The 13,826-nt window shown below is 41.8% G+C and overlaps 2 protein-coding genes across 2 annotated transcripts in view; both read right to left on the bottom strand.

The window, feature by feature from the left end:
* LOC307029552 (uncharacterized protein) overlaps nt 1-13,826 on the bottom strand; it is a 41,400-nt gene that overhangs the window by 11,251 nt on the left and 16,323 nt on the right. The window lies entirely within an intron of this gene.
* Nucleotides 199-3,092, bottom strand: LOC307027908 (E3 SUMO-protein ligase KIAA1586-like; the record flags this gene model as incomplete). Its single annotated transcript, XM_079662602.1, has 4 exons — nt 2,705-3,092; nt 1,331-1,426; nt 331-1,164; nt 199-206 (listed from the first exon to the last, which is right to left on the bottom strand). The coding sequence occupies exons 1-4, from the start codon at nt 2,928-2,930 to the stop codon at nt 199-201; spliced, it is 1,164 nt and encodes a 387-aa protein (XP_079518728.1). The 5' UTR covers nt 2,931-3,092.

The raw sequence follows: 13,826 nt of genomic DNA, 5'->3' as shown, positions 1-13,826 counted from the left end.
GGAGAGTGTCATACATGAGCCCAAGGTCACAGATAAATTCAGGACTTTGAAGACGGTATAATAAACCTCTGTACATTTGTTTCTCTTTGGTGGACCTCATCTCATCGGAAGACGCATTCTTAAAGTGCTGCACAAGACCTCCCAGGGATGTCCACACAGCACGAACAGTACGAAAGCTACTGTCCACCCAGCGTACATCTAAAACTCTGCCAATGCGAAGAAGTTGTGAGCCTACTTCAGCTGCTGCATCTTTGAGTTCACGCTCATTTTTGTTCGACATACTATAAAGTGAATATAGCTTCTGCATAATTATTTTAAAGTGGTTGACACCCGTCACCTCATCAACAGCATTTGACACAGCTAGTTCCAGCCTATGGTTCATACAGTGCAACACAAAGAGCCTTGGGAATCTCGAGGTCAACCTGGTTGCTACTCCTGACTTCTTTCCTAGCATGACACTGGCTCCATCAGACACAAATGTTACCCAGTTTTCAAGAAGCCACTCTTCTGTAAAGCCAGCCTTCATTAAACAGGTGAGTAAAGCCTGTTCTATGCCATCTGCTCTCTGATTGTCTAATTCAACTAGATCAAGGAATATGAACTCAGGGCTTGCTCCTTCAATTGACGCTTTTACAGAAACTGTCATGACAGGTTTGTGACTTAAAGAAGAGGCCTCGTCAATAAGGACAGCTAACTTCGTGGATGATGCTATTATGTTACTCACAATTTTGCTCTGCATCTCACTGGCAACATGTTGTATGATTTGTGTTGCACTGTAACGTGAATGAAGTATTGAGCCCATCTTAACACCATTCAGTTCCTGCAGCTCAATGAGGCTCTCATGGTCAGAAAAGGGTCTGTTCTTTTTGGCCAAATGGTAGGCTGTTCGGAACACAGCATCAGTTTCCTTCTTGTAGGGCTCAGTCATAACCTCCACTGCATTCTCAATGGCCGATTCTTTTTGTTGTTCTGCCACCTTCACAGCCTGAGAGTGTGTCTTGGACAAAGCATGTTTCCTGATCTTATTTCTCAAGACTGACAGACTTGTTTCTCTACTTCCCTGAGAAGACACTTGAATTTCAAAGTTCATCCATTCTCTTGAGAGTGATACACCTTGCTCCTTGTTGATCCCAATGGAGTTCACACTGCTACAAACCAGACATCCTGTGAAGCATAAACATACAATGTAACTACTGTATCCACAGCTGTATGTGTGCATGGTCTATTTTTCCCATATACATAAAAGGACACACACACACACACGCACACAATATTAGTGTGTGTCCACTGTTTCAGAAGCTACCTAAACTAACAAGATACCTAAACTTACCAAGTTTTTTGTTTTTGGATCCCAACCAGGGGTTCTTGGATTTAAAATCCTCTTTTTGATTGACAGTCCACAGGTCAGGCCAGTCATTATTGATGTCTAAGGGAAGAACAACAAAAGTGATTGAATTATAGGCTATAAAAGGGGAACAATGACCATAACCTATTCAAAAGTGTAAAGTTGTCACCTTCATAATCTGCATTATTAGATTTTTTCATTTTAGCCCCCAAATAGTCAAATAGTCAATTACACAGGGCCTAGCTGTAGCTTTATCCATGGCTGTGTCAATACAAAGTGTGAAAACTCTTCTAAGAAAAGGCGTTATGACGTGACTCAATGTTGCACACAAATTAGACCTAAACACAGACAAACCTTGTGCCCTTTTCAACCAGGTCCTTGGTAAACAACAGCACGTTTCCTTTCGTGAGGAAGACGCACTTTTAAACTTTGACCGTCATATACGTCTTTTACTTCCTACCGCATCCTGCCTTCAAAATAAAAGTACCCGTTTTCATAATGTATCCAAATTCGTGGATTCCACGTAGCGTCGCTATGCCCGAATCTGGCTGTGCGTCGCACAAGGTCAAAATGCCCTTGCTATTTTTAAGCTGTTGGCTGAAACAACAGTCGCCAAAGTAACACAGATATAAGACTTTATTCAATCCTAAAAGAGGTAGATCGGCGGGATAAATGGCTGTCTTTAATTAGAAGAGACCACTGGCAGCCAACATCTACCCTCAGATTGTGCAGTCTCCTATAAATTAGCACTAGCTACATTTGACCTCAAATTATGTAGCTGCTAGTGATAGCTAGCTAATTTTTTATCTCCATTTGACAGGAAAACGCTGACAATCCAAAACACTAATCTTCAGTTGCCACAGCTAATGTTACAATTAAGCAGATAGCTGTGTCACGTCACCAAACACACGATGATCTTAGCATTATGGTAGCTAACGTTAGCTAAGCGCTAATGTTCTTCAGATTGCGTGGTACCTAGCTATGCTCTTGAAAAGCCTTCAGGCTATCTCTGGTGTATGGGGATGGATTTTGTGTACAAGATAAATGTAAATGTCGTGAAAATAAAGTTGGGGCAGACACTTAGCATAAGGGACACAATAAAGTTCAGAGTAATAAATATGGATTGCAGCAAATAATGGATGTATTTTCCAAATGTCTTTCTGTCTCACTAAGGTGTGCTGTGCTCATTGCCATGAAGCTATAATAGCTAACTAGCGCCACTAGAATCAGAAATACTAAATTTAAAAGTTGAAACCAACTATTAACGAAAATAATGCTATTACTACTTTTATGTTAGTATATATGACTACCTAGCTACGATTTGTTACAAAAATCTTAAAATATAGAAGTGAGACCCACCGTTATTGTCGTCTTCATCTCCTTCCCTGTCAGCATCCTCTTCAACGGATGAGGGGGACGGAGGGAGCGCAGGTGTTGGGCTGATGTCAGGGCTGATGATAACAGGGCTATCAGCTAACAGCTCCGGTGTTCTAGCCTCACTATCTGTAGCTGAGCTGCTGGCCGATGTAGTTCCACAAGGATGTTTATTGTAAAAGGAAATTTTAGTCTGAATGGCTCGCTTCATTCTAACAGTTCATACAATTTTTGTAATGGCAAATAGTTGAAAGTAAATTAACATTTGTCTATATTCAGTTTTTTTCCTTTATTAAGACCCGCCCTACTCTGCCTCTGATTGGTTTTTCATCAGTTCTCGCGCTGAAAACCTGACCAATCTAACCAGCGAAGGCATAGAGTTAGCCAATATGAGGCAGAGTAGGTTTGTGTCATGAGTCTTCACAGTACTATGAAATGACATTGAGCCACTACTAAATAATGTGCACCAGCGGTGATTGAGAAGTGGGTATACGCCATTCTGTCTGAAAAATAAGTGGGTATACGCCGTATACCTGCGTATACCCTGGACTACACCACTGATGTGGTGGCTGTCACTCCTGGCTCCCGGCTCAACCTACACTCACCTGCTGCAATCAGCTGTGCACCCTTCCCGACTACACACCTGCTTTCCATCAAGCCATTTACAACGGCATATCAAAGGAGGCTCCACAACCTTTCTCCGCCAGATCGTGAAGTATCAGCCGTATCTCGCGTCTCCCCTCCGGTACACAGCACCGTAAGACGTAGTGTGGAGTTGCATTAAGTAACGCGAGATACGGCTGATACTTGCGCATTAGTTTCTGTTATGGATCAGTATCAACAGTCCTGCCAGTAATGTTACTATATTATCAATACTACTTTAGTTATAGCCTGATATATGATTGCTAACTTTACAATGTTGTGATGTGACCGACGTTAGCTAACATTAAACGTAGCTAACGCCGGTCACTCACCAAGACAGCTGCTCTGTTCTCCACTGGTTCTCCACACACCAAAGCTCCATTTCTCTCCGATGGCCGTTATTTTTTCTAACCCTTTGCAGCTCCTGGTCTCTTGGACGCATAGCAGGCTCATAATTATAATCATATGCATTCGAATATATATTTTCAACCTCTTCTGTGTCAAAACTAGCATTGTGATCCATGTTTATTCATACGTTACACCGGCCGCTCTCCCCCATGTTACGTCACACGCGGGAGGTCACTTGCGGAGGCTTTTTTATGCGGAAGTGAAAATGTCTTACTAAAACGACGCCAGATGTTACTGTAGTGTATATTTCTGTATATTTTTTTGAAAATCTAGTGTATTCATCATTTTCCTACACATTTATTCACTGGTGTCTCTAACCTGCAAGTTGCTCTTTAAATGCATTTTAAATATGCATTGTTTATGTTTGCTCTGTGACAAACAATAAAGTTATCTTGTCTCATGGTGAATCATGATCATCTATATAAGAAAATTCAGTTTTTATAAGATATATATAATGTTTCTTGCATTGTGTTAAAAAATCAAGACCTTCAGAAATGTACACAATGCACAAATGAAGTAATCTGAGGGTTGCTTACTTAGGAGTTGTTGCTTTTCCCGGAGCACAGTCTTTCCCATGGATGAACGCTTCATCCAGACAACAACATCCCTGACCTTTGCTGTCCATTTTGTCACCGATGCCAGAGAATAGACACTTTGTGCCCCAAGATTGAGTGTGTGTGCAAAACAGCCTAGCTTCATGAAATGTAGCCTTTTTATGGCCACATCCATGTTCGCTGCATTATCAACCGTGACAGCCGCTATTTTATTGATAATGCCAAATTCTTGCAGAATTTATCCAATTTCTTCAGCCACCACTTGTCCTGTTTGGGCTGTGTATGGCTTTTGTTCTGAGAACTTTTTGTCTCATCTTTCCCTCGATGATATAGTAAGCTATCACTGTAAGACAGTGGCGGGGAACCTCTGGCCTCCGGGCCGTATACGGCCTGCGAGACCATTTGGTACGGCCCTCGAGGTAATTTATAAACACACGCAAAAAATAAAGAAATTAAAGTAATCTTGACCGCAAAAGAATTAAACAAGCGAGTGCCTGTTTTTCCTAGCCAAGGTCAGGATCCTTGAACACAACACGAGCCTAACGTGTCATCACGTGGTATATGTCTCGTCTGACAGGGGTGCAGTTCTGACGGAGAGCACCAGAACCGCTCCGGCACTTCAAAAATTGCAGTACCCATAAGAATCCGTACACATGCCGCAGTGTTTGCGTGGCTGTGTCTTTAGTTGAAAGCCCAGTGGCGATCTGTTCATCTGTTATTCTGATCATACGGACAATAACTTTGTTATTAGCATCTGGTTAGCTAGTTATGCTAACGAATATAAGAAGCTTTTTCTACAACCAGTGAGGTAAAGGCACATCTTTGTATGATCATCATAGTTAAAAAAAAACAAGAGAATAAAGTAAACAGGTATAACATACTGTTTACTTTAGATGGTGCTGTTTTCCACAGCACCATCTGTACTAAAGTAAACATGTGTCTATCTGACAGTAAAAAAAGTTGTTATTAATAAACAAGAATACAGTTTGAAAGGGGAGTTAATTGTAAAATATCCAAAAATAAAAATAAAATCTGCTTACAGTTCTGTTTCATATGGATGTTGCGAGGTGTTTCCATAGATCTCCTAATGTTGCTCTCAAAGTGAACCAGATTGATGCTTTTAACTTCAAAATTTAAAAAGCCGAGCTCAGATCCGCTTCACCACCTCTGGGTGAAGCGCCCACTCGCCTGGCAGGGGTCCGCCCCTCGACATGAAGTCGGCCCCCCTGTTTTCCGGACCCGGAATGTAGAGGGCTCTCAGAGATAACACCACCTCTGCAGCCCATAACCACAATTTCTCCGCTGTGGTCAACAAAGCGGCGGAGCGGACTCCGCCCTGCCTGTTGATATCTGCCACTGTGGTGCTGTTGTCGCTCCTGACCATGCTAACCACCTACATGTTTTCCCTGGATTAAGGGTTTGAAATGTTGGAGGACTAATATCACTGCCCGTAGCTCTAGGAGGTTGCTGTGCCGCATTTCTGTTAGAGACCAGCGCCTCCCTATAGCTTTCCCCAGGCAGGTTTCCCCCCATTCCGTTCCGGATGCATCCATGAACACTGAGATGTAGGAGGTCACCCGTCCCAGCGGGGACCCCTTCCGGAGGTGATCCGGGGACCCCCAGAACCGGAGGTTGCCCCCCACCGAGTGGTGGATGGTCACCAGCCGCTGTTTGTGTCTCTTTGGATCGAAACACAGGCTGGAGAACCACCTCTGCAGGCGGCGCATATGCAGTAACCCAAGCGGGACCACAACGTGAGCCGCCGCCATGAGACCCAAGGTCTGCATGACAGTCAAAGCTGTCACTGTTGCCCCCTGTCGCAGTCTGCAAACTGCCTGTAGCAAGGATGCCTGTCTGCTCTCTGACAGGGTGGCGCGCAGCCTGCCTGCATCTAGCACCACTCCCAAATACAACGCTTGTTGTTGAGGTATGGGGGTGCTCTCTCGTGCGACAATACATTTTATTACACAGGGCGTTGCCCGCACATTTATGATTGGTCAAGACTAGATGAAGAGATACCATGATTTAGACTCGGTTCTCTTTGGTTGGTGCGCAGACTCAGATAGAGTCTCTTGGCAACACGACCTTCCAATCAGCATTCTGCCAGCCTGTGGAAGTCCCTCCCTACTCTGGCACCATCATACGTAATTTGTTTTCGCTAACGTTTCTTCAGATATAGTGAAAAACCATAATGTTGCTTCCTAGCTTTGTGGGGGAGTGAAGTTCCCATACATCTCAAGGCCGGTGCGATGTGCTGTTCTGACTACCTCTTTGTATTCTCTCAGTCTCTGCACCTGACCTTGCTACTTTCAATATTGCAAGCTAAACACTTTCTCATGTGACTTTTCCCTTCGTTCCTTTCCTTCCCATCAAAACTTGGGGGGGGGGGGGGTGATTGAGACTATTTATTCCAAAGTCACAGCCACATAAATGAGCACAATAAGCTTATAATGTAATAATAAGAATCAGTCTTTCTAATGTTATATAAAAATTGCCTTCACATCCTCCACCGGCGAAACGTAGCACCCCTGGAACAGCGCCACTCTGTGAAGGCGGCTGGATCGAGGCAATAAACGGCAGGTACTGCAGACTGCTGATGAAGGCAGATTAGCCGCCGTGTGGTCAGACCCCAGACACTCGATACACCGGATATGGGGGTCGTCACCCTTGATGGACCCCGGACACGAAGGACACGGGCGCTCCACAGGTGAGTCAATGTTCGTTCACTTGAAAAAACCTTATTTTTTTCTTTCTTTGTCCGTCTCTCTTCACTCATTTACGACAATGCTGCTTCGCTGAAGAGAAAGGGATAGCAGTGAGGGGGCGAGGCCGCCTCTTATGCGGTGAGGTGCGCGCGCATTCAGGTAGGCCCGCCCAGGGGCCGGCTACATCTATGGAAGTCTCAGTGAAGAAATGCGTGCACGAATAGGATACACGGTAGTACCCATAGAGTCCAGTAGAGGGCGGAGCCTTTGAGAGATATAACAATAATTACGTCTTACCTTTGCTGTTTTGTGATCAAACGTTGTGTTCAAGGGAATAAAAACGCTGCTGAAGGTTAATCCAATGTCTCTGTGCCACTTTAAAATGATTACTGATAATCCATCATAACATTTATGTCAAGAGTAGTTTTCATATATAACTGCTATGAGAGCTACGAGAGTGTATGAGAGCTTCCGGTTTTGGGCTTGCTGGCTGCACATCACTCATTCACCAATGGGTAATGTTTAGATACTTTAGGAACTTCCCCTCGATTCTATTGGCTCTAACGGTTAAAAAGTGGTATCAATCACCAAAATCGACTGATGGGTTCCAGAGTGAAACGGGTGCTCAAAGCAGTGAACCCCAGGAAGGCTGCTGGTCCAGATGGAGTACCTGGGAAGGTGCTCAGAGCGTGTGCCAACCAGCTCTCAAAGGTTTTCACCAGCATTTTTAATCTCTCCCTGAAACTCGCTGTTATCCTACCTTGCCTTAAAACTGCCACTATCATTCCTGATCCTAAGAAAGCAACCACCTTAAAGAGCCTTAAAGAGCAACTTCCAGGTTAAAGACACCTGTGAATAAATGTGTAGGAAAATGATGAATACACTAGATTTTCCCAAAAATATACAGAAATATACACTACGGTGACATCTGGTGTCGTTTTTGTAAGAAATGTTCACTTCCGCATAAAAAAGCCTCAGCACGTGACCTCCCGCGTGTGACGTAACATGGGGGAAAAAAGGGGGAGAGCGGCCGGTGTAACGTATTAATAAACATGGATCCCAATGCTAGTTTCGACACAGAAGACACAGAAGAAGTTGAACATGAATATTCGAATGACGGACCACAACCTTATAATTATGAGCCTGCTAGGCGTCCAAGAGACCAGGAGCAGCCAAGGATTAGAAGAAATAATGGCCATCGGAGATAAATTGAGCTGTGGTGTGAGGAGAACCAGTGGAGAACTGAGCAGCTATCTTGGTGAGTGACCGGCGTTAGCTACAGAATGTTAGCTAACTTCACATCACAACATTGTGAAGTTAGCTATCATATATCAGGCTATAACTAACGTAGCATTGATAATATAGTAACGTTACTGGCAGGACTGTTGATACTGATCCATAACAGAAACTAATGCGCAAGTATCAGCCGTATCTCGCGTTACCTAATGCAACTCCACACTACGGTGCTGTGTACCGGAGGGGAGACGCGAGATACAGCTGATACTTGACGATCTGGCGGAGAAAGGTTGTGGAGCCTCCGTTGATATGCCGTTGTAAATGGCTTGATGGAAAGCAGGTGTGTAGTCGGGGAGGGTGCACAGCTGATTGCAGCAGGTGAGTGGAGGTTGAGCTGGGAGCCAGGAGTGACAGCCACCACGCACACACAAACAACACAGACAGGGGGAAACAAACAAACACAAAGGAGACGGCTGGAGCAGTACAGCCACCACAGCGTTACCTAATGCAACTCCACACTACGTTTTACGACCCACACCAGTTTGCCTACAGAGCAAATAGATCCACTGAAGACGCCATAGCTCTCTACTCTGCACTGAGCCACCTGGAGCATCGTGGGAGCTACGTCAGATTGCTGTTTATTGACTACAGCTCAGCGTTCAACACAATCATCCCGGACATTCTAGTTTGCAAACTATCAAACCTAGGCCTTCCCCCACCCACCTGTTCCTGGATCAAAGATTTCCTCACTAACTGCCCCCAGCGTGTGAGACTTCGCCCCCATCACTCCAAGCATTTACTATTATCTCATTGTACGTATAATGACATTAAACGATTCTATTCTATTCTATTCTATTCTAGATATGGCAAATACACCCAAATGACCCCAGAAGCGGTTTTTCTTTTCTAAACCTTAATACAAAGGTCAAATGTCACTTGTTTTGCGTCAATCTTGATACAGGGTACTTATTATATGTTATAGTTTGGATTCCTAAAGCGTTTTGTCTACTATCCCATCAACCAAGGGTGGTTTTCACTATAAGTAATGGGTTTGTTTTGGAGGGAAACTATAATTTACATTTTTTTTCTATGTTCAATCGGAATTTACTTTAAAATAAAAATATCTATATTGATTCTGATTTTTCTACATCCAACTCTCAGGTTTATCATTGCTTTGAGAAAAAAGATTATTAATCTACCCATTCTAGAAGTGAAGTTATAGTAATTTGTTCTGGGAATGTTATTTTCAAGCCTGAGACCTGAAAAGCAGGCTCAGGGCTTAACAGGTTAACCATTGTGATGTCCTTGTGTACTTTCATTCACCACAAATTGTGTGAATACCTGAGTTTTCCCTCTTCACATGGCAGAAAGACAGCATTTATTCTATCACTTGTTTCTATGACACTTTCATTTGTATTATTTTGTACTGTTTGGTGGTAAGCAATATTTGTATAGTATTTCTATAGCAGAAATTTGCAAAAAGTAGTTTTGAATGCATTTTCTTTTTTTACCCAATAAGTTAGGTTTTTTTTGGCCAGTGAACGATGTAAAAAAATATATAAAACAAAAATGTGAACATGTGAACCAAACAACATAACTCAGTCAACTAAGTAGCACATGTAGGGCAGTATGAAAGTGCACAGCCTTTGCAAATATACTTCTTACATTTCTTACACCTACACAATTGTGTGTAGGTATAAGTACACATGCGGTACACGTGTGTACCGAAGTGTACCGAACGAATATAACATTAAACGTAAAAAATTGAGAACGTGAACAACTTTTTGGAAGTAATCTCAGGTGCTGCGTCGCAGCATTCAGAGTAATTTGCTCACATTGGGTTCAACGCGTCATAGAGCAAGTTATTTCATTGGACGAGAGGCATACAGATGTAGCGATTCATTTCAGACAGTTTGAAACGCGAGGGCCGTGATTGGTACGTGATCTGCCCTCGCTCAAGGGAAAACCTCCAGCTTGACTTGAGAACGCCCCCGTGATAGATAAATGTAATTATAATGAAGCCAGCTGCAATGGATCATTGATCCACCAGGGGGTGCAGTGGGGTTCCACACTAGAGCTCATGTGAAATAAAGTGAGATACAGTATGCTGGATGTACAGCGGAACTTTTTTAAGATACATATATCACGGATATCATACTACTGTGCTAAATAAGAGACATGTAATCATTTACAAAACATCACCATGTTGTTATTTATCAAAATAATTTTGTTATTCGAAAAAAACGAACGGGAGGAAATGCAGCCCGGCTCTCGATTTTTAATCCTAATTTAATCATCATCTTCACCACGATCATTTATGTTTATGTTCGCCGAATTGACATGAAATCACTGACACATATGAATATACTGTATTCAACTTCATTAAAACGTTATTAACGTGCCTAAACTCAGTAATTCACCAAAAATATGTATATTTTAATGGAGCTTCGTCGGTTGATCAGGATCCCAAAGTGTAGCGGAGGGATCCTCATCTGGATGAAGGGTGTTATTTTCCCCATAAGGCACAAGTCGCTGCCAATTATCCCGCTTATTACATGGCCACATTCTCAACAAACTAACGACATGACTCCCAATATTAATTGAAATGCTTTTATGGATTTAGAAAATGTTTTTATTGATTTAAAAAATAGTTGTATGTATTGATTTAAATTGACATGCATCCGCTGAGAAAAATAGTCCGTTGTTACCGTTTTTTAAACAGTCTGAATGAAACGGCAGCTCTCAGCTGTGTATTTACACAACTAATGGCCCATCAACCACAGCTCTCTCCCCCCCTCCCCCCCTGATCTTTCTTCTCCAGCAGCTAAATTAACAGTAGGTTACTCTGAGTGACCATAGACTGTATGTGACAAGTTTACAGTTAGTGACGTAACAACACCATAAAAGCTGGTGGGTTGAAAGCAATACGGGAGGTAAAAATAACTAGAATAATTGTGATTTATTTATTGTGTCTTTTATGTTTTTAGGTATAAAATGTTATGTAATTCAGGCTTATAGTTCCCCTTCTCTAAAAGCCTTCAACAATGACAATATTCATTGTAATTTAATAAATCCTTCCAACACACATTGTAAAAAATAGCCTTCTGTAAGTTAAGAAATCATTTCAATATGTACATCTTCTGATGTAACAACAATAACATTATAAATAGTAACATAGCTGAACATGGTATTGCACATTTAGCTTTGAGTGTTACTGACCTGAGATGTTTTTATTACATGAATTAAGGTGACTGAGGCTTTTTAACATACAGGGATGCAAACTCATCAGGTATGAAAAAGGTGACAAGGATCCGAGCCCCCGGCTCCCCCACCCCACGGAATGACAGAGGATTTTAGCAGTCAGAACAACTAAAGCAGCAGTGTTAATAATAACAGAAACGCCAAAGAGTCACATCTAATAGAAATATATAAAAGCATTTATTTTAAATTGTGTAGCAGTCAGTTTATAATTTTGGCAGCACTGTTGAGCATTTTGAAAATGTATTTTCGTGCCTCTGTGCAAGGCTTAAGTCTTTTTATCTTTATAGCCACATGGTGTAAAGTAACTAAGTTCATAAACTCAACAAGTACTATACTTGGGCACAATTTTGAGATACTTGTACTTTATTTAAGTATTTCAATGTTTTGCTACTTTGTTCTTCTACTCCACTACAGTTCAGAGGTACATGGTGTACTTTGACTCCACTACATGTATTTAATACCTTTAGTTACTTCACAGATCTGGATTAATTAAGTGAAATATAATCAAGTGTTAAATCAGACTTTAGCTCCACCTGGAGTAAATCCACAAGCAGTATACAAAGTCATTCAAACTAGCTGCACCTTTACCAGCTTTGAGAACACTTTCATGATCAATCATTATAAAACATATCATAAATATTATTCTGAAATGGACCAATCTGCACAATGACTACTTTTACTGTCGCTACTTTCACTATATTTTGATGATAATACTTTTCTACTTTTACTTGAGGAACATTTTGAATGCAGGACTTTTACTGTAACAGAGTATTCCTACACTCTGGTACTTCTACTTTTACTCAATTACAAGATCTGAGTACTTCTTCTTTTACTCAAGTACAAGACCTGAGTACTTCTACTTTTACTCTAGTACAAGATCTGTGTGCTTCTACTTTTACTCAAGAACAAGACCTGAGTGCTTCTACTTTTACTCAAGTACAAGATTTGAGTACTTCTACTTTTACTCTAGTACAAGATCTGTGTGCTTCTACTTTTACTCAAGTACAAGATTTGAGTACTTCTACTTTTACTCTAGTACAAGATCTGTGTGCTTCTACTTTTACTCAAGTACAAGATCTGAGTGCTTCTACTTTTACTCAAGTACAAGACCTGAGTGCTTCTACTTTTACTCAAGTACAAGATTTGAGTACTTCTACTTTTACTCTAGTACAAGATCTGTGTGCTTCTACTTTTACTCAAGTACAAGATCTGAGTACTTCTACTTTTACTCAAGTACAAGACCTGAGTACTTCTACTTTTACTCAAGTACAAGATCTGAGTACTTCTACTTTTACTCAAGTACAATATATATATATACTTATACCACCTCTGTTTATAGCCTATGAAAAAAACTATTAGAAATAGAAGGCTAAAGCTAACGTTAGCAGATAGTGACAATGTATGCTAGCTAGCTAGCTCAACGATTCCTTAAATAATATTGCCACAGAAAAACTTTTCAGTTCACATCACGCTCTGCCGCTCCGACAGGGAGCTCTTCTCTGAACACCTGAACGGCCCGTTCTAACAGCTGTTCACCAGCGGTCCAGTCTGTGCCACAGTGACTCCGGACGCAGTTATTATTAACGAACGCACCCGTAGGTAATATAGCTGCTGAAGCTAGACCATCATCTCGGAGCAGCAGAGCCTTATTATACATCCATGAGCAGAGCCGACAGGCAGGAAGACTCGAGCACACAGCTCGTACTTCATTATAATATATAAAAAAAGAACACCATTCGTGTCATGATGGCACATAACAGCTCACGGCCGCAGATTACTCCGGGTCCCAGCCCCCCCCCCATACCCCAAAAATATTTGTATTGCAGATCTACATGAATCACACAAACGACTTATTTTGGATTCAAAAAGGCGAATTTCGCCGAAAGGTGACAAGTTTGCATCACTGAACATAGACAGAGCACAACTGAAACATAAAATCTGTAACAACATATTACACTTTTCGGGGATGCTTGGGATGTGAGGAGTGAGGGACACGGCTTAGAACGGGCGTGTCGCCTGGCAGGACAGGAGAGTGTGTGCACCAGTCTTCCTTGATCTATGAATTCATGTCCGTGACACTCACTGCTGCCCACAGCTGTTTTATAGAAGGAAATTCCTTCACTTCATGAAAGTGTTTTAACCACACACACCTCTACACACACATGACGGGTGTTATTTTCCCCATAAGGAACAAGTCGCTGCAAATTATCCCGCTTATTACACGGCCACATTCTCAACAAAGTAACGACATGACTCCCAATATTAATTGAAATGCTTTTATGAATTTAGAAAATGTTTTTA

The sequence above is a fragment of the Notothenia rossii genome (assembly GCF_949606895.1).
Source record: "Notothenia rossii genome assembly, chromosome: 2".
Taxonomy (NCBI): domain Eukaryota; kingdom Metazoa; phylum Chordata; class Actinopteri; order Perciformes; family Nototheniidae; genus Notothenia; species Notothenia rossii.
The sequence above is the reverse complement of the archived record's forward strand: the minus strand, read 5'-3'. Positions and strand labels throughout refer to the sequence as shown.